This window comes from Oryctolagus cuniculus, chromosome 10 (genome assembly GCF_964237555.1).
Source record: "Oryctolagus cuniculus chromosome 10, mOryCun1.1, whole genome shotgun sequence".
NCBI classification, from domain to species: Eukaryota; Metazoa; Chordata; class Mammalia; order Lagomorpha; family Leporidae; genus Oryctolagus; species Oryctolagus cuniculus.
Window position 1 is genome coordinate 98,932,815 of NC_091441.1, and position 19,079 is coordinate 98,951,893.

The 19,079-nt window shown below is 61.4% G+C and overlaps 1 protein-coding gene across 11 annotated transcripts in view; it reads left to right on the forward strand.

Moving 5' to 3' along the window:
• Positions 1 to 19,079, forward strand: part of CACNA2D2 (calcium voltage-gated channel auxiliary subunit alpha2delta 2) — a 135,152-nt gene that overhangs the window by 107,928 nt on the left and 8,145 nt on the right. For 4 of the 11 annotated variants that reach the window (XM_051851601.2, XM_051851603.2, XM_017343841.3 and 1 more), the window contains exons 5-22: positions 4,640 to 4,684; positions 7,666 to 7,807; positions 10,161 to 10,292; positions 10,418 to 10,475; positions 11,040 to 11,090; positions 11,212 to 11,311; positions 11,433 to 11,591; positions 11,849 to 11,956; positions 12,052 to 12,130; positions 12,646 to 12,695; positions 12,883 to 12,972; positions 13,164 to 13,235; positions 13,428 to 13,502; positions 14,707 to 14,781; positions 14,869 to 14,940; positions 15,011 to 15,082; positions 15,176 to 15,237; positions 16,046 to 16,122. In XM_051851601.2, coding sequence (XP_051707561.2) covers positions 4,640 to 4,684; positions 7,666 to 7,807; positions 10,161 to 10,292; positions 10,418 to 10,475; positions 11,040 to 11,090; positions 11,212 to 11,311; positions 11,433 to 11,591; positions 11,849 to 11,956; positions 12,052 to 12,130; positions 12,646 to 12,695; positions 12,883 to 12,972; positions 13,164 to 13,235; positions 13,428 to 13,502; positions 14,707 to 14,781; positions 14,869 to 14,940; positions 15,011 to 15,082; positions 15,176 to 15,237; positions 16,046 to 16,122 — 1,519 coding nt within the window. Of the gene's footprint in view, positions 1 to 4,639; positions 4,685 to 7,665; positions 7,808 to 10,160; positions 10,293 to 10,417; positions 10,476 to 11,039; positions 11,091 to 11,211; positions 11,312 to 11,432; positions 11,592 to 11,848; positions 11,957 to 12,051; positions 12,131 to 12,645; positions 12,696 to 12,882; positions 12,973 to 13,163; positions 13,236 to 13,427; positions 13,503 to 14,706; positions 14,941 to 15,010; positions 15,083 to 15,175; positions 15,238 to 16,045; positions 16,123 to 17,228; positions 17,250 to 19,079 lie in introns of all 11 variants that reach the window. The other 7 variants (XM_051851598.2, XM_051851599.2, XM_051851600.2 and 4 more) reach the window with 3 other exon arrangements.

Genomic DNA, 19,079 nt, shown 5'->3' on the forward strand with positions numbered 1-19,079 from the left:
GGTTTCCTTCTAGGAACGCCCTTACCCCACCCTTCAGAAAGACAGAGCCTTTCCCTCTAGTTCTCCACCTAGGACTCCGGCTCTGGCCCTCACCCTGGGGTTGGCGCGCACTGCCAATAGCACCCGCCTTTGGAGCCTGCATCAGAGACACTTCCCAGGCCAGCATCCCCAGGGTTCATCTGTCCACCCCACTCACAGCTCCTCCAGGCCAGGAGCATTCGGGCCTGACTCGGTGCTGCCCACCACTGCCCTTGTGCCCAGCTTGGTGCCCTGGTGACAGAGTGAACAGGTAGCGCTGAGATGGGGAGGGCAGCACCCGGCAGTTCTGGATACAGAGGAGATGCTTGGCCCACAGGGCCAGCCTGGATCCCATTACCCAGAGTTAGTGGGGTGTACCCTGTGCCCTGCCGCCATGTCGACAGCACCCAGTAGGTCTGTATGCAGACCTCTGAGGAAGGAGGCTGTGCCCCCACTCACAGAAACATTGCTAGCACCAGTCCTGGGATGAGGGGCATCCTGGAGTCTGCAGGATCCAAGCTGTACCAACAGATCCAGAGGGCCACGTCTGAACATCAAACCCTCCTGTGTTCCTTCCTGACCCCAGGCTGTGGTCCCATACACGTTCCTTCCATTGCCACAGCCCCTGCCAGCTCAGGCCCCTGGACACCAGGGAGGCTGCTGCCTTAATTCCCAGGCAGCGCCTCCACAGTCCCTGCAGACAGGCCCAGGTGCTCTGCTGCCCATAACACTTAGGGTAGATGAGATGGGCCACCTGCCGGGCCAGACCTGGTGCCAGCACCACACTGTGCCAGCATTGTGTGCCACCTAAGCCACCCCCGGGGAGGCGCTGGTGTAGGGCATGGCGAGGGGAGGAAAGAGAGGCCAGTGGCCAATGGCCCTGGGGCCTCAGTGCCAACACGAGGGCCTGCAGGAGACAGAACCATGCCTAGGAGTCAAAGGGAAGGAAGAGCCCTCCCTAGGGAGTCTGATGGGGCTGACACACAGGCTGGTGGGGGAGGTAGCTCTGCCTGGGGAATCTAGAGGAAGGCTGGGCCAGGCTGGATAGGACAGGTGGCCTCCCCGCCTGCGGCACTGACCCAGTCGTAGGACCCGCTGCCTGCCTGCCTGCCAAGGCAGCAACAGACGGCTCTCTTCAGCAAATGGTCCTGTCGGCCGAGCTGAGCCGAGCCGAGCTGGCAAGGGGCCAGGGCGGGAAGGCCAGGCCTCCTCTCTGGTGTGGCCGGGTGGCTGGCCCCAGGGCCTGCAAGGGGCTCGTGGGCAGGCACAGTCGTGTCTGGCCAGCTTTGGCAGCTGCTTCCCAGGGCAGCAGTCCACTGTTCCGCATGTTCACCCGAACTCCCCTGCCACCCCCTGCTCCCCAGTGCCACCTCCCAAGGAGAATGTGCAAGCAGACTTCAAAAAGTTTGTGGCAAAATGGAAAGAAAAGAAGGTGTAAATATTTTATGCATTTTCATTTTTACATCCACTGGTTCTCTCCCCAGATGCCTGCAACAACCAGGAACTCAATCCTTGTCTCCCACCTGGGCGGCAGGGGCCCAAGTACCTGAGCCATCACCAGCTGCCTTTCGGGGTGCACATTAGCAGGAAGTTGGGTTGGAAGCAGAGTAGCCAGGACTGGAGCCAGGCACTTCAGAGTGGGACGCAGGTGTCCCATGGGGCGACTCCACCACGGTGCGAATGGCCCACCCCAAAGGACGTTTCTTTTGGTACAAAAAAATTTTGAAATCTGTGCATTATTTTTTATAATGTGCATTTTCCATGAACTTTTTGAAGTCCCAACATAAGTGTCACCAATACTGGGCCATGTGGGCCCCCGCCAGGCCCACTCCTCATCTGTCACCTATGTACACAAGTCCATGTTGGTGGGGGGATGTGTGTGAGCTCAGAGAGCACAGTTCACCCCACCCCAAGCCCAGTTAGAGCAAAATGGCCCTGGAAGTACCGAGTCATGGAGCAGGGTGCCCTGACATTGAAGACACCTCCGTCACCCTAGCCAGCGGTCTTTTCTACACTCAGCGTCTCCCGGGGCCTGTGGAGGTGCAAATATGAAGGGGCCCCACCCAGGGGGGGTTGGCCCTGCCTCCCTCCCCCTCCTGTAGGCACCCTCAGGGGAAGCATCATCATCTTCATTTTGCAAATGGAAGTGGAAGGTGGAAGCCCAGAGGGAGAGCCCCATGGAGCTGGCGTGATTTAACCTGGCTGCCTGGCCTCGTCGGGGAGATGGGGGCGTTCCCTGGGAGTCCTCCTGGGGCTACCAGACAAGCCTGTAGGCAGGGGCCTTGAGATAGCCTCAGTCTTCACTCACTGTGCAGGACCGCGCAGCTCGCACCTGTCCGGGTCAGAATTTGGACCCAGGACCCTTTGCCAAGGGCTCTCTACTCATTCACTGGACAGTGCCGCAACCTTATTGCTTAACCCAGGAGGTGGCCACCAATGGTGGCACTGTGCAGGCCAAAGCAGACCTGGAGGCCTTCCTGGGACCTTCCCCCAACCCTGACCTTGATGGCCCCATCCTGCCACACCCCTGGCTCCACATCACACAAGCATAGCAGTCAGTGTGTATACCATGCATTAGTTCACATGTGTCACCTTGCTTGCTACCATCCTGGGCTCCTGTCTCTACCAAGGAAGGGGCATGGCCTGACCTCGCTATCCACACACATGTGGGTTTTGGGGCGTAGGAAAAGAAAGCATAGAGACTCCTGAGCCTCACCTGTAGTCTGCAGGAATCCTGCATGTTGTGTCCTCGCTGTGTCCCTGATGTCACCAACATCTAATCTTCCACTGAGGTGGGGAAACAGTGGGACCAAGGGAGAAACAGAGCTGTCGGGGCAGCTGGAGAGGCGGCGCCCGTGAATGCAAGCAGGCCACTGCTGCTGCTGCCACCGCAGCCCAGGAGGGGAGTCCAGGGCCCCCGCCCGCGCCCTTTCTCGTCCTTGCTGAAGCTCTGCCTACAGAGTTGGCAAGTGAAGCCCCAGGTTGTAATCTGCAGTCCTCCCAGCGCGCCCGCCTGCTTTCATTCCGAGGGAGAGAGCATCAGAGCCGTGTTTATAACCCCCTTTTAGATAACAAATCACATTTTCTTTTCGCCAGCGAGTGTGTTGAATTGATATTTTTTCCCCCTCAGTTTAATGGGTTTGTGTGTTCAGGAATGATCTTCATCAACCGAAACTCCTTATTGTGTTTGATGTAATGTCAGCTTTCATTATGCACTGTGGTCGGCGTCGGCGCCGGCACCGGGAAAGGCTGAGCACCCTGGAGCCCGGGCCGCAGCCCCAGCCCCTGCCCCAAGCCCACCTGGGCTCCAGGGGTCCTGGACGGGTGGGTGTGGGTGGGGCTGAAGATGAGCTTTTAGGGCAGGTTGGAGCCAGGGTGCAAAACCTTCCTTACCTCTGACGTCATCCGTATGATGGGGTCATAGGGCTGTCACAAGGAAGCCCCACACCCCCGGATGGCTCATGCTCTGGGAGCTGTCAAGCTGCACTCGGCCTCATGTCACTCAGGGGGCTGTGGCCTCGCCCATGTGTGGCTCAGGCATGCAGGCAGTGTTCCCAGATGCTCGGACTAAGCCTGCGCGTCCCAGGTCCCTGACACTGTCCCCTGTGCCCACCACCTCGAGCCGTGACCTGAAAAGGCTGAGACTCAGGGAGGGAGGGAATCATCCAGCCCTGGGGTCACACAGAGAGTGCTTGGGGGGCTGCCCGAGGTGACCCCTGCCCCTCGTGCGAGCAGTGCTGGCTCTGCGCTTGCTGCCTTATAGCCAGGCCCTCGCAAGCAGACACCATCACCTCCCCCATTTGCAGGCCAGGAAGAAACCGGCCCTGAGTGAGGGAGGGGCTGCCTTGGCTGTCCCCGGCAGGATTGAGGAGCACCTGGAGAGGGTGCCTTGGACGTGGTGCCGGCCCCACAGCCCCGCTTGAGTAGGTGGCCCTTGCTGACACCGGGCTCACCTTCTGGCGGCCTCTGTCAGCCGCGCTCGGTTCTGATTAAAGATCATTAAACATGAAATTAGCCCGTTTGTGTTACGGGTCCCCGGGGCGGCCGGTGATTATGACGCGCAGATGGCCAAGAACCCAGGCGGCGGGCGGCGGGCAGGCGGGCGCGGGCCAGGACGGGCGGGCGAGGCCGGGAGGCAGGCGTGCAGTCTGGGCTTTGTTTTCCCCCGCTCCTGTTGTGTCAACCCCTTTGCATTTCACAACAAATCACAGATAATTAATAAGTACATGCCCGTAATGAGCAGGCTCTTTAATAGAAGAAATTGGAAGATGCGGCGCCGAGTCATTATTTCGCTCGAGCCCAGGCTCCGCGCTATTTTCCCATCTTCCTCGCTCCCCGTCCTGGCTCCGCCAGCATCTGTGCAGCGGCCAGCCAAGGACCCGCCTCCCGGCAGGGCTGCAGTGTGGGGCTGGGTCCCTAGGTCGGGGATCCTGCAGGATCCAGCCACCGTGGCACTTCTTCCTCCTGGGCCTGGCTGGGGAGGGGGCAGGTGGCTATGGAGGAGGGAGGGAGGGAGGGGGGGAGGGAGGGGGACAGTCTGTGTCCCTGAGCACTCTGAGATGCCCCCATCTCAGGAATGCTTGGCTGTGGGTGCTGAGGTCTCTCCCCCCGCCCCCTCCAGGAGGAAGACATCATGTACTATGACGCCAAGGCCGACGCCGAGCTGGTGAGTACCCCGAGCTGTACAGGGGAGGGATGGGGAGAGTGCTGGAGCTACGCCTCCTCCCTGGGCCTCCGCGCCCCAGCTGTGAAATGGGTGTTAGGACTCAGGACTAGGATTCTGAGCTCAACCCTGCAAAGTCTGTCTTAGCAACACCTGCCCACTCCATCTCCTGTAATCCCCCCAGGACCCCGAGCCCTCCAGGGCTGTGTCTCCATTGCCACTGAGGGCTGGAAAATGTGCAGGGTGTGGGCAGGCATGGCCCCCTGCCTGAGCAGGGCAGAGAGGCCCTTAGACTTCCCTCTACAGGGCAGTTCAGGTCCCTGCAATTGGAGGGGGCCTGGGTACCACAGCGTAGAGGAGAGAGTGATGGGGGAGCTTCCTGGAGGTGGGCAGGGGGAGCAGGGCCCAGTGAAACCCAGGTGCATTTCCAGTCTGTGCAGGCCCCTTCTGGAATGCGGGGACACAGCACAGTGCACTGAGTGTTCTCCCGCCCAGCCCCAGGTTCACTGCTGGACCCTGAGCCCCATCCGTCTTACCCCAGCTGTAGGGGTAGCCTACAGGGGATGCGTTCAGCTTGGCTGGCGTCACTCCCCTGAGAAGGGGTGGCACTGAGACTGACCAGAGAGCCCAGAGCCCCTCTGCCTCCATGTCACACAGCGGCTGCAGTCTGAGCTCTCCTGTAAGGTAGTGAGGTCCCCGTCACCAGAGAACTCATGTGAAAGGGGTGTGGCCATTTTGGGGGGAGGTGGCTACGGAGAAGACAGCATGTCTGAGCTCGTCAAGGCCCAAGTCCCTCTGCCTGCCTTCATGGCGACCAGGTGGCAGTCTGTGGCATCCCACCTGTACTCACCAGTGCAGAAGGCCCAAGAGCCAGCCTTCCTTTCCCAGGCCTGGGCGTGGGGCGGGGGGGGGGGGGGGGGTCTCCTGGGGCGAACAGGAGATAGCCAATGACACCAGGAGGTGGAAGGGCTGTGCAGTGCACGCAGGTTTGGGCCTGCCGGGGAGAATCTCGGGGAGAGCAGGGGCCTGAGAAGGAAGGGGGTGGGCTCAAGCAGGTGTGCTTCCCCTTGGCTGAGCTCCGTGGCTCCCGGAGAAGTTGCTAAAATTAAAGCTGGAATCTGAAATTCAAATGAAGAGCGAACCTTTAATTAGACCCTGAATCTAATTCCTTACCCCCCTCGGCAGCGGGCTGTAATTTTAGCAATCAGTGCATTAAATATAAACCGGAGACTGCTGCTGCCCACTAGCCCAAGGCCCTGGGCTCTGGGGTGGCATCGAGGGGCTCCTTGGCCAGCCTGGTGCCCAGGCCCCCCACCAAAACACTCCCAGCAGCACCCCTGGCTGTATCCAGGACTCCAGCCCCTGGACATCTGCTGGGGGTGGGGAGGGCGAGGGGCTGCCCCAAAACAGATTGATACCCGGGTGGGCCTGGGCTAGGATCAGCTAAGCCGAAAACGCAGCCAGGCCCACCCCGGTGTACATAACAGCACGCACACACTTGCCGACTCCCCTGCTTGTTGTGTTGTTTTGTTTTTTTAATCTTTGCCAGAGGTACAGTTAGAGATCTTTCTAGACCATTTACTTTTAAATTACCAGCCAGAAGGTGGGGGTGGGGGAAAGAGAAGGAAGGAAAAAGTTCGCCGGCTGATAGCTTATCAGAATGGAATCCAAATGTCACATTAGTTGGGAAAGTTGGGAGATTAAATTTTCCAGCGCCCTTCATCTGCCGTTGACATTTCGGGGGCTTTCTTCTCCCGCACCTCCCCCTCCTCCGAGCAGAACGTGAGCGGCGCACGCTTCACAGGCGGCCGGAATGCTCGGCCGCAGATCGGCCGCCGCCTGCCCTGGCTCTACCCCAGCACCCGGGGGCTTCCAGGGGTCCCTGGGGCATGCTGGGGGAGGGAGGGGTGCGGGGGTGGCACGCTGGGGGAGGGGCACTGGGAGGGCAGCAGACAGCTTGGATTTGGCTGTACAAAATATGCCCTTGAAGCGGCTGGCGGGCCCTCCAGAGCCCCCACCCTGGGGTGTGGAGGGCACAGTTGCCTGGGTGGAGAGGCTCGGCCCCCTCTCCCCAGATAGGCACAGCCAGGCAGGAAGGCCGGGGAGGGGCCTGCCCAGGACACAGCGGCGAGGAAATGAGCTGAGCCTGGGCCAGGGGTGGTCATGAGGGTCTGGGGGGGGTGTGGCCTCAGCTGCGTCTGCTCCCTCTTTCCAGTGCGAAAGCCCCCTGCTGTGCTCCCTGCCCCACCTCTGTTCCCCTCCCCTTGCTGGCTCTGGCTTCTCCCCTCCCCTCCATCCTCCTCCCACCCCCGCTGGTACACCTGCACCCGAGCCGCCCCCCCCCCCCCCGGCTGCGGCATGCACACTGCAGTCACAGGCCCACTCCGCCAGCCTGTGGTGGTGGGCGGGGGCTCATGGCGCATGCCCAGCCTGCCCAGCCGCGAGATGCTGTAATTGGCACCTGTCAGGCGACTGCAGCTCATTTTAGAAAATCAACAGGGGCCCGTACAGTCCTGCTGCTAGCAGGCGCCACAGGCTCTGCCTCTGGAGGTCACTAACACTCAATGCCAGCCCCCAGCCCAGCCCCCCAGGTCTGTCCCCCAGTTCAGCCCCTATGCGTCCCTGCTGCAGGGCGTACGCCTCCTCCCCTTCCTGGTGCCAGACGAACTCCGGGCACAGGATGGGCAGGCCCCGTGGAGGTGTGGGGGTGTGGAGCTCCTGGGGGGCTGCCAGGCTTCCTCAGCTGAGAATTGGTTCTCAAGGACGTGGGGAAAGGGGAGGTTTCAGAATTGGGGTTTAGCATGGGGGGGGGCAGGCAGGGGAGTCACGGGTCCCTGCGTCCATCTGTCTCTGTCTCTGAGGGCAGCAGTCTCTCAGAGATGTCCCCATCTACTGGATGAGGCCCTCCCCACCCCCACCGTGGGCCTGTCCAACCCCAGCCCCGTTTTCCAGCCCTGACACTGCCCGGGCCCTGCTTCCCACAGGACGACCCTGAGAGTGAGGATGTGGAGAGGGGCTCGAAGGCCAGCACCCTACGGCTGGACTTCATCGAGGACCCGAACTTCAAGAACAAGGTCAACTACTCATACACGGCCGTGCAGATCCCCACGGACATCTACAAAGGCTGTGAGTGCGCAGAGCTGTGGGCGTCCTGGAGCTCCTGGGAGGGGTTGCGGGAGGAGGCCCGGGTCAGACAGTGGCTGCGGAGCCTGGGCAGCAGCGCTGAAGGCCCCAGGCTGCTGCTCTGACTCGGCTCTGTGGCCTCTTGAGGGGCAGCCTCGGGCTGCTAGGCCCACCGGCCTAGGGGTCTCAAGGCAAGGGCCCAGAGCTGTTGGATAGGTTCCAGGATGTAAGGGATCCTGACCCCCTCTGCCCTCCTGGTCAGCCTGCCTCCTGGGCAGCCTCAGGCAGGAGTGGGGAGGATGCTGCCCCCACCCCCGCCCCAGGCTGCCTGCAGGCCACCTGCGCGAGCCAGTCGAGGGGCACTATCACAGACAGCCACGCTAATTAAAACAGGAGCCACGCCACCCTCCCCAGTCACCCCTCGCTACCCACACAAATTACATTTTATATGTTTTTTATTTACTGTGTCACTTTTAATTAAATCTGTAATCGCCTGCCTGAGGGGGCATGGTCCCCGTTTCCCAATTCAGTGTGATCTCAGTGTGCACGTGGGTGCGGGTTGGGGGTGCTGAGCAGCAGGCCTTTGCCAGGCTGGGAGGGGCGGGCAGGTGTTGGCACAAAGCTGTGGGGGGGTGGGAGGCAGTCCACCCTGAGCAGGGTCTTCTTTTGGCTCCGGAGCTGCACCAGGGACACCCGTCTGCTGGCTCTGCAGGGGCTTCTTGAACACAGTGCCGTCAGCCTGTCACCGGCCAGGTGGGAAGACCAAGGCCGGGAGGGCTGAGACTTGCCAGACTGACTCCCAGCAGACGTAGTGTGTGAAACATTTGAGGGCATGACTTTTATTTTTTTTTTTTCCTTAAAAAGAAACATAGAAATTGTTCAAGTCACTAAGTTTCTAATTCAGGAGTAGGACCATGACATACTGTTCAATAGGCAGAGCCAATGCTAGAAATGTGCTTTGTGTTCACATTTCAATCAGTTACGGGAAGCCATGGGGACGGACAGAGGGAGAGCAGAGGAGAGGGATCGGGCACAGCAGAGGCCCTGCACCCGGCGGGGACGGCAGAGAGGGTGCCCAGGAGCGTGTCGGCTCCCCAGGCCGTGGGCAGAGCCTCGAGGACAGGTGCATCACAACTCCGCAAGGCTTCTTGGGTTCTCGCTCGCAGTGGATCTTTGGCAAGGATCACAGTGGGGGCGGGGAGGAGGGTGTCACAGATGGTGGCAGGGCCCCCCCGGGCAGAGAGAAGGTAGAAGAAGCTGGAGGAATACATAGGGTGAGACCAGGGGCCTGGCAAAAGCAGGGGCCCCTTTCTGGTGCTTTCTCTGGGTGTGCAGACATGGGTGCACTGTGCCTGAGAACAGGTGCCCCACAGGTATTGGGCAGACTTTTAGGGCAATTGGGGGACTGCTCAGGTCATCCTGGGGCTGTCCGGGTCAAGGGGCCACAGGCTGGAGCCCGTTCATCTGAAAAGAGCGCCAGCCTGCTGCGGAGGGGTCAGCGTGGCCCAGGGACCACACGCCTGCAGCTGCAGGGGTTGCAGGGGTTGTGGGGGCAGGGGTGGGGCTGTCGTGAGGGCAGAACAAGCCGGGTCCTCTGATAGGCGCAGAGCAGCGTGGGGGTTTGAGCCCGTGTGCCCTGTGTCTGTGGGAGTGGGAGTGGTCAGGTTGTTGGGTAGGTGTGTCTGGGAGTGAGGAGATCACACACCTGGCTGGAAACGGAGTCAGGTGCAGGTATACCTGCCGGGGATGCTGGCTGTATGTGTGTGCGCATGCGTGCAAGTGCACACGTCTGTATTAGAGCAGAATCCTGGCACCGCCCCTGCCCTCCAAAGCCCACACCCCCACCTCTGCCTGCTCCTGGCCCCAGTTGATTAATCATGGAGCTGAGTGGCTTCCAGCTTATCAGGTGCCTTAATAGCTGAATAATTCCAGCCCCATCAGCGAGCCCTTAATTGCCTTCTTGTGGCTGCGGCCTGGAGTGCATGCTGAGTGGGTGACTCCCCGGGGACAGCCGCGAGCTCCAGGCAGCGTGATGGACTGGGGGCGGGGGTCCAGGCACACAGCTCCCTGCCACCTGGGTGGCTTTCTCCCCATGGGCCAGAGGCGCAGCTGCCTGCCTGCCCACGTGGGACCTGGCTGAAGGGTGGCTGAGCTGCTGCTTGGACAACTTGGGAGGGGTAAGGACCACAGGGTCTTCTTGGAGGAGCTGGCGCAGCCCCGGCCAGACCCTGGGCAATGAGGGGGAATCTGGATAGGCAGAGAGCGGGAGAAGCTGTCTCGGGGGGGAGCACACACGTGAGTGTCGCGGTGTCGTGCAGGCGCTCCCCACCCCAGCCTCCTGCTCCCCCCTCCCCAGCCACTGTCATCCTCAACGAACTCAACTGGACAGAGGCCCTGGAGAACGTGTTCATCGAGAACCGCAGGCGGGACCCCACGCTGCTGTGGCAGGTGTTCGGCAGCGCCACGGGCGTCACCCGCTACTATCCGGGTAGGTGCCGGCTGTGGCCCCTGCCCCCAAGCTCCCCACCCTGCTCCAGCTGCGGCCTGGGAGGCCTGACTCCCTGGGCCTGGCCCTTCCCTGCCGGTGCCCCCCTCACTTCTGTCTTCCCACAGCTACCCCCTGGCGAGCCCCCAAGAAGATCGACCTGTATGATGTGCGCAGGAGACCCTGGTGAGCGGGCAGGGAGGGGCTGGGCAGGGACACCCCCTCGGCTCCCCGCCTCTCCTGCCTGCCTCCCTCCGGTATCGAGGCCTCCGAGCAGGGCGCAGCCAGCTCTATCCAATTTTCATTTCACACATCGTTGCCACTGGAAAATGGAGCCCATCACCCAGGCAGGCCTCCCAGCTGCCTCTGCCCCCAGCCACCGCTGGCACCCCCACCCCTCAGGACTGAGAGCTGGGACCATGGGAGCTCCAGAGGGCGGATGTAGCCTCTGCTGGGTGGTTGGCCCTGCCCCACCCCAGGGAGCCCCAGACACCCCTCCCTCCGCTCTGCCCCTCCCCCCTCCCGCAGCAGCAGCCAGTGACTCCTTCCCTGCACCTGCCTCACCCCACTGGGGCCAGGGAGCCGCCTCCCGGCCTGCCCTGGATTCACTTGCTCACCCCCCTGGTGCCTGTTCACCTCCTGCTAGAGCAGATCTCTCATGGCGTGGGCGGGGGCTCCCCGGTGGAACTGTGTGGAATGAGTATGGAGGTGCAGGAATGGCTGGCCCTGACTGAGGCTTCTCCTGGACAGGTACATCCAGGGAGCCTCGTCGCCCAAGGACATGGTCATCATTGTGGACGTGTGAGTGAGCAGTGCCGGGGGGCCGGGGCCTGGCCTCTGCTGCTTGGAACATCGTGGGTGGGGGGAGGAGAACACTTGAGGCCTGCCTGGCGCCTCACTGGCCACCGCCTGACCTCTCCAGGAGTGGCAGCGTGAGCGGCCTGACCCTGAAGCTGATGAAGACGTCTGTGTGCGAAATGCTGGACACACTCTCTGACGATGACTACGTGAACGTGGCCTCGGTGAGTGCCAGGGCGGCAGACGGGAACGCGGCCGCTCTGCTGCCAGAGCCAGCGCCAGCTTTGCGCCCCAGCTGCTGCCCTGGACAGCCTGACGCCCCTCCCCCACCCCACTGTCCTGCAGTTCAATGAGAAGGCACAGCCTGTGTCATGCTTCACACACCTGGTGCAGGCCAACGTGCGCAACAAGAAGGTGTTCAAGGAAGCTGTGCAGGGCATGGTGGCCAAGGGCACCACGGGCTACAAAGCCGGCTTTGAGTACGCCTTTGACCAGCTGCAGAACGTGAGCCCCGTGGTGGGGGCAGGGCGGGGGCTGGATAGGCGGCCAGGGGCAGGCAGGGGCCCAGGCTCAGTGACACCGAGAAAATCAAGATGGATGGCCTTGTTAGCACCAAACAGGCAGCTGGAACACAGAGCACCATCTGCTATGGGGGAGGAGGGCCAGAGGACCAGAGCGCCAGGTCCACCGTGGGGAGGGAGGCCCTGCCCCTGGACGGGGAGGGGCTGGGAGCTGCCTGACTCCGCGCTCACCCCGGCCAGTCCAACATCACTCGGGCCAACTGCAATAAGATGATCATGATGTTCACGGATGGCGGCGAGGACCGTGTGCAGGACGTCTTTGAGAAGTACAACTGGCCCAACCGGACGGTGAGGCTCAGCCCAGGCGGGCTGCCCTGATCTGGATGCAGGACAGGGGAAGGCTGCCCTCTGGTGGCCACGCCAGTAACCTCCAGCTCCTGCAGGTGCGCGTGTTCACTTTCTCCGTGGGGCAGCACAACTACGACGTCACCCCGCTGCAGTGGATGGCCTGTGCCAACAAAGGTGCCCCCCCGATGTCACTGCCGGGGGCATGTCCAGCTGTGTGTCCAGCTGTTTGCTCGCACACTATCTGGCCATCTTTCCATGCATGTGGCTGCCCATTGTTCTGTAGCTGGGGTGCCTCCTGACTTGTGCACCTGACTCAGCATCTTTCTGCACATCTTGTCTGTCTGCTGTCCACCTGTCTCCCAGCTAGTCCATTCCCACGTCTGTTTGCCGATCAGTCCATCACCCTGTGCACTTGGGCCTGGTGCAGGGAGGACCTGGCTGTCCCTGCCATCCTAGAATGAGGGGCTTCAGGCTTCTGGCTCCTCCTCCCACCCCATCTCTGCCCCACCCACTGCCAGTCACTCCGCTAGTGACAGGGCAAGGAAGGGAGCACAAAGGGATGTGAGTTTGAGGGGGGACAGCATCAAAAGAGGGAGCCTGTAAGGCAAGTCAGGGCTGCAGACACAGGCCCTGTGCTGCATCTCCTGCAGTGCTAGCCAGGCCCACCTTGGCCTTGCCTTCCTTCCTAGGTTACTACTTTGAGATTCCTTCCATCGGAGCCATCCGCATCAACACGCAGGTGAGACTGTTGGGGAAAGCCCCTCCCCCCAGCCGCCTCGCTTCTCCAGAGGATGTGTGCAATGGGCTGCCGTGGGTCAGGAGCGCCCCCTGGTGGGAGCTGGGACACAATTCCCCATGCATAGGGTGGTAGAACAGGGGCAGGTGTAGGAAGGGCATTTGTGACTCCTGCCGCTCGCTCTCCCCAGGAATATCTAGACGTGTTGGGCAGGCCTATGGTGCTGGCAGGCAAGGAGGCCAAGCAGGTGCAATGGACCAACGTGTATGAGGATGCGCTGGTAAGGCCTCTGGGCAAGAAAGGGGTTGGGCTGGCAACCTTCTCCCAGGGATGTACCCCAGAATGAAGACCCTTGAGGGTCGCTTTATGGGGGTAACCCAAGAAGAAGAGAAAGAGGTGGCCTGTGCCTGAGCCCTTGGGGTGAGGGCAAGTCTGGCCACAGAAGACCCCATCCTCCTCCTCTCCCTTCAGGGGCTGGGGTTGGTGGTAACAGGGACCCTCCCTGTTTTCAACCTGACACAGGACGGCCCTGGAGAAAAGAAGGTGAGGTCTCCACAGGAGGATGGCTGGGCATAGCTGGGGAGGGTCGGTGTGCCTGGAGCAGGTCTCCAGAGGCAGGACGGAACGGGCAGCTGCCTGTGAGAGCAGCTCTAGGCCTTGAGTGTGGACAGAGGGGGGACTCTCCCCTGGACCTGAGCCCATCACAGACCCCCTCCCCCACACCTCCGCTCCCAGAACCAGCTGATCCTGGGCGTGATGGGCATCGATGTGGCTCTGAACGACATCAAGAGGCTGACGCCCAACTATACAGTGAGTGTCCTCCTGCGCCCCTGCCTGCCACAGGGACACAGCGGGCGCAGCGGGAGACAGACAGGATGACAGCACCTCCATGGGGACCTCTGCATTCAGGGAATCAGGGAAGGCTTCCTGAGGAGGTGACCTTGGGCCCCGAACTAGGGACAGCCATTAAGGGCCAGAGCATGAACATTTTAGTCTTCGCTTGCCTGAATTCCCAGCCTATAGTCAATCCTTCTGTCATACTACAAAAGTGGCCATAGGCAGAGCGTAAAGAAACAGCCATGGCTTTGTTCCAACAGTTTTATTTGTAGATACCGATCAATGACTTTCAAGTAATTTTCATGGGTCATGAGATATAAAGATATATTCTTCTTTAATTTCTTTCCAAACATGTATAAACTGACTGTTCGCAGCTACCGGCCACCTACCAGCAGGTGGCAGGCCAGACTCACCCATGCACAGAGCAGGGGAAGGCTTGTACTGCAGGCAGAGGGAACCCTCTGGGCAAAGGCCTGAGGATGAAACACAGAATCGTGGATCAGGGAAGGAGGATGTGGGCAGCGTCACTAGCCCAGGGCCCTGGTCAGGGAGCAGGGGTCTCGGATGTGAAAAGGCGGGAGCGGGGCCTGTGTGACCGTATCTGTGAGCCGCAGCCACATGAAGCCCCTGTTTGGCCCTGAAAGGGCAGAGGCCATGGTGTGGGTCTCCACGTACAATGAGAAAACTGCCTCAAAGGGGTAAGAGCTGGGTGCAGGCTCCCACTTAGGCCTGCCCGCCTGGAGGGGAGGCCCCAGACCTGCAGGACGCCCAAGGGTCTCCTCCTGCCCCTGCGTGCTACTGCGCTGGAAAGAAGGAAGAGACCAAAACAGAGGCAGGAATGGGGAGCCGAGGGCCATGGTGGTGCAAGAGCAGCAGCCTTGTGGGGCCGGCGGAGGGTCAGGTTGGGCTCACCGAGGCCTCCACAAGACCCAGCAGCAGAGACAGAAGCGCAGGATGCCGGCCGTGGAGCTGCTCGGCCTTGGCAGAAGCTGGTACGGCAGACACCCAGCCTTCTGGCCTGGCTTGAGAGGCAAGCTTATGGCTCTGTGGCATGTTGGCCAAGCTAGGCAAACAGCACTGCCTAGCAGGATGGAAGACAGAATGGGGAAGAGCTCTGGAGCCCAGGGGGTCGCTGCCCAGTCCTCCAGACCCCTGAGCCCCTGCTCTGCACCCTCAGCTCGGAGCCAACGGCTATGTGTTTGCCATTGACCCGAACGGCTACGTGTTGCTGCATCCCAATCTGAGGCCGCAGGTGAGCCAGGCTGTCGGCCGGGTGGGGGTGGGAGCGGGGGACCCCTCCAAGAGCAGGACTCCTGACTTTCCACCCTCCCTCCCGCAGACCACCAACTTCCGGGAGCCTGTGACTCTGGACTTCCTAGATGCAGAGCTGGAGGATGAGAACAAGGAGGAGGTGAGGAGCAGGGGGGCAGCGGGCCAGGAGCAGGTGCTGCGGACAGAGGGTCACATCTCTGGCCTTCCAGATCCGTCGCAGTATGATCGACGGCAACAGGGGCCACAGGCAGATCCGAACGTTGGTCAAGTCCCTGGATGAGGTGAGGAGGCAGGGGCGGGGTATCCTCCTACCCCAGCCTCCCGCCCCGTCCCCCGCCCCTCACGGCCGAGTGCCTGACCTGCCTTTCCCCCAGAGGTACGTAGATGAGGTGATTCGGAACTACACCTGGGTGCCTATAAGGAGCACCAACTACAGGTGAGTGGGACTGGGGCTGGGCGGGCGGGCAGAGGGCGGGGGTCCCGGCGTCTGAGCCCGGGTGCAGCCCTCCCCCCGCCAGCCTGCTGTGACCACCGACCCAGCAGCCAGGGCCCCCTGCTACCTCCTGGGACACCCCCGGCCCTCCTGGGACCAGCACAGGACAGAGGCAGGGCAGCACACCCGATGGCTCCTCCCCCAGCAGCCTGTCTTCCTGCCGCCTGGACTGCACCCCTAGGTGTCTGCTCCCTAGGACCTGGCCCCAGCACATTCACTGCCCTCTCTCCACCAGCACCACAGGCCCCTGGTGGGCCAGGCCCCATCAGCACAGGCTGTCCTCTGTCCCCACCCAGGGCCAGCCTAAGACTGTCCCTCACCATAGTGGAGCTGGCCTGCCTTGAGCTGGCCCTGGGGCCTGAGTGTCCTGGGACCATGGCGCCCACTCCTGTGACAGCCCCACCCCTGCAGCTAGCTCACTGCCAGTGTCCAGCCTCTGTGAGTCTGCTGCTGGTCAGATGGAGGAGGCCAGCCAGGCAGGTCGGGTGTCATGGGAGGCTGCTAGGGTGGGCAAGGGGTGGTGGTTCGCTCTGGGGCTGGAGTTCAGAGGCCTCCAGGAGCACTTGGGTAAAGACCCAGGCCCCTGGGCATCTCCAAGGTGCTGAATCTCCCGCAGCTAAGCAGGGTCAGGTTGGCCTGGTGGTTGGAGGAGGGGTTGCCACAGCTTGGGTCTCTCTGCTCAGCTCCAAGGCTATGGGGAAGGGCACCCCTGTCCCCAGCAGTAACCTGCGCTCCTCCCCCTCCTCCCCAGCTTAGGGCTGGTGCTCCCACCCTACAGCACCTTCTACCTCCAAGCCAACCTCAGCGACCAGATCCTGCAGGTCAAGTGTAAGTGGCCCGGCCCCTGCCTGCGCCCTGCACCCCTGCCTCCTCCCGCACCCTGGCCGGCCCCGGGCAGCACAGGCAGCCGCTGCTTGCCAGCAGGGCGGCCCCTCCTGCCCAGTCTGCCCACCCCAGGTGCCTGCAGGCTGAGGCCCGGCCTTCGAAAGTCTGGAATTCTGCATGCTGGCCTTTTCAGATTTGGTTCTAGACCATCCTCTCATGGTTTCCGTTGAGGTTTCTGGTTTTGGTTTCTCCTCTTCTGTGTCTTTCCTCCTAAGCCTGCCTGCCCTGAACACCCCTGGGGGCTGCATTTTTGGAAGACACCCCCTCCCCTCTTTTCTCCCGCCCATGCTCCCCGCTCAGCTCCCACTGTGGTGCCCCCTCCCCAGGGTCTCTCCTCACCCCCCCCCCAGTCTGTTCTCATTTCCCTCATTTCCTTCTCTCGCCCCTCCCTCATCTGCCTGTCTCACCTCTCACCTCTGACCCCCCCTCTCCCTCTCTGGCTCTTTCTGCCCTTCCTTCTTTCTCCCTGTCTCCCTCCTCTTCCCCTGCACCTGTGTGGCCTCTGCCATCTCCTACTCCCTCCCCTGTTCCCTCTGCTATGGCTCTTCCCCCCCCACCCCAACACCCCTCCCTCCCTGTCCCTGTCCCTCTCCCTCCTGCCCTCCCACTCCCCCTGTGCTGTCTCCTCCCTCCCCATCATCAGTCTCCCCCACCCACCTTCCTCCCTCTGCCTGTGGCTCAGCCCTGCATGCCCGCTCCCCCTGGGCCTCTCCTGAGAGGCCCCAGTCTCCAGAGCCTGTGGCCCTGCCTGCCCCGAGGTCACTGGGAGGGAGGCTGGGGCTGTGGCCCCACCAGGCGCCCCCCCATCCCCGCCGCCTGGCTGCCTGGGGCTCATCTCCTTTGAGTTTTCTTGCTCTCTCTTTCTCTCTCATGTCGTTTTTTGCAAGAAGTTTCCTTTCGGTATGATGATGAGACACAATATTTTCATTCAAACAGCCATTGAATAAAATATTGTTTGTGCCCCTCCCCTTCCCCTCCCCCTTTTCGTTTGTTTTTGTGTTTGTGTTGTTTTTGTTTTCCTCGCTTTCTCTCTTGGTGGACTGTCCCAGTGCCAATCAGCAAACTGAAGGGCAAGTATATCCAGCACCAGCGCACCCCCACCCCGCCCTCACACCCCTGCTTGCCCCCCTCCCACCCAGGACCAGCCAGGCCCCCCTCCCAGCATCCCCCTGGCTCTTCTGGTTCTTGCCTTCCTCTGACCCCTACACCCGTTCCGGCTGACGGCCCTCCCCAGCCCCGCCTGCAGGGTGTTCTCCAGCGCGATCCGGGGGCCCTGGCCCCTTCCTCATACCCTGGTATTCCTCACTCCCTCTAGAAAGACCCTCGCCCCACCCCACCTCCCCTGTCCCTTCAAGACAACTCAACAGTGGGTTCAGGGCTCCATGCCTCCACACCCACTCCCACCCAGCAGGGCAGGGGCTTTGAGGAAGAGGCTGGCTTCCTCTTGAACAGCCCCCTCGTCTGATCTCGGCTAGAGCTCCAAAGCTCACAGCCCTCCAGGAAGGGAGGCAGGAAGCCTCGGAAGCCTCACATGTTGACCTGGGGCTGAGGGGTGGCGTGGGGCAGCCTGGAAGCACAAGGCTGACGCTGCCATCCTGGGCACTGGCCTAGGTGCTGAAGCCCCTGTGCCCTGTCAGCCCCGGCTGCTTCCCGCAGGTTCGGCCGTGCCCGGGGTACTGGCAGCTCCCACAGAGAGGGTCAGCAGGTGTGGGGAAGGTGTTCCCACAGGGAAAGGCAGGCTGCCCCAGGGCCTGTGGGCTTAGCCAGGGCTGGAATGGGATCTGTCAGCCCCAAGGCCAGCAAAGGAGTATGGAAGATGTAAGGCTGGGTATGAAGGAGAAGGTCCTGACACTCCAAGGTGCCCAAGCCAGAGAGCCTTCCAGAAAGCTGGGCGGTGGCCCTCCAGGCCCTGGTAGACAGCAAGGGGATGCAGAGGACAGCACATGAATGCTGCCAGTGCAGAGAGAACCATGCCGTCCTGGGAACGCAGGGGGCAGACAGGCGTGGAGAGCCCCCAGGGGATGTGCCCACGGCCGGGAAGCAAGGGCTCCCCCGGAAGCCCCCGAGGCCTATGCTGCCTGGGGACGCAGCCTCCCCAAGCCCAGGTGGGGGTAGGGGATGTGCCCTACGCCCACTGGCTTGAGTTGTCTTTTCCTCACCCCCACATCCTACCCAGTGACCCCAGAAATGCAGGGCCCTGGTAACAGTGACAACCACAGCCTAGGCCCCTCCCTGCCCCTTCTCCCTCCTTTTTGTTTCTCCTCCTCTCCCCGCCCCCATCCTCCCTCTCAGCTTGTGTCCAAACCTGCCTCACAGTCCTATCAGAAAGGAACAGTCCAACCAGTGACTGCCTGGCCCCTCCAAGCACCCCAAGTCCCACCTGCCCAGGATCTCGCAGTGCATTGTGGGGGTATTTGGGAACAGGGAACAATCCTACTTCCTGGAATATAAAGCGCTGGGGGCAATAAGAGATGGGAATCTGAGTCAGGACAGGACGGGATGGTGGGCTGCCCTGAGTGGGTCAGGCCAGGAGTGGAGGGACTGCTCCCATGTGCAGATCTGCTGGGCAGGGGGAAGTCACAGAGCTCCAGGGGCCACATCTTTAGCCTCATGTCATGCAAACACATGCTCCCACATGCATAATTGCACTCCTGCACATGTACACATGCTCCCACATGCATACACACCCCCACATATGTAAACACACTTGTGCACATACACACATTCCCACAAGGGTAAACACAATCCACATACACACTCCTACATGCATAAACACACTTGAGCACATGCACACGCTCTCACATGGGTAAACACATGTGTGCATATGCATACACGCTCCCACCTATGTGAACACACTCATGCACATGCTCCCATATAAACACACTTGTGCACATGCGCAC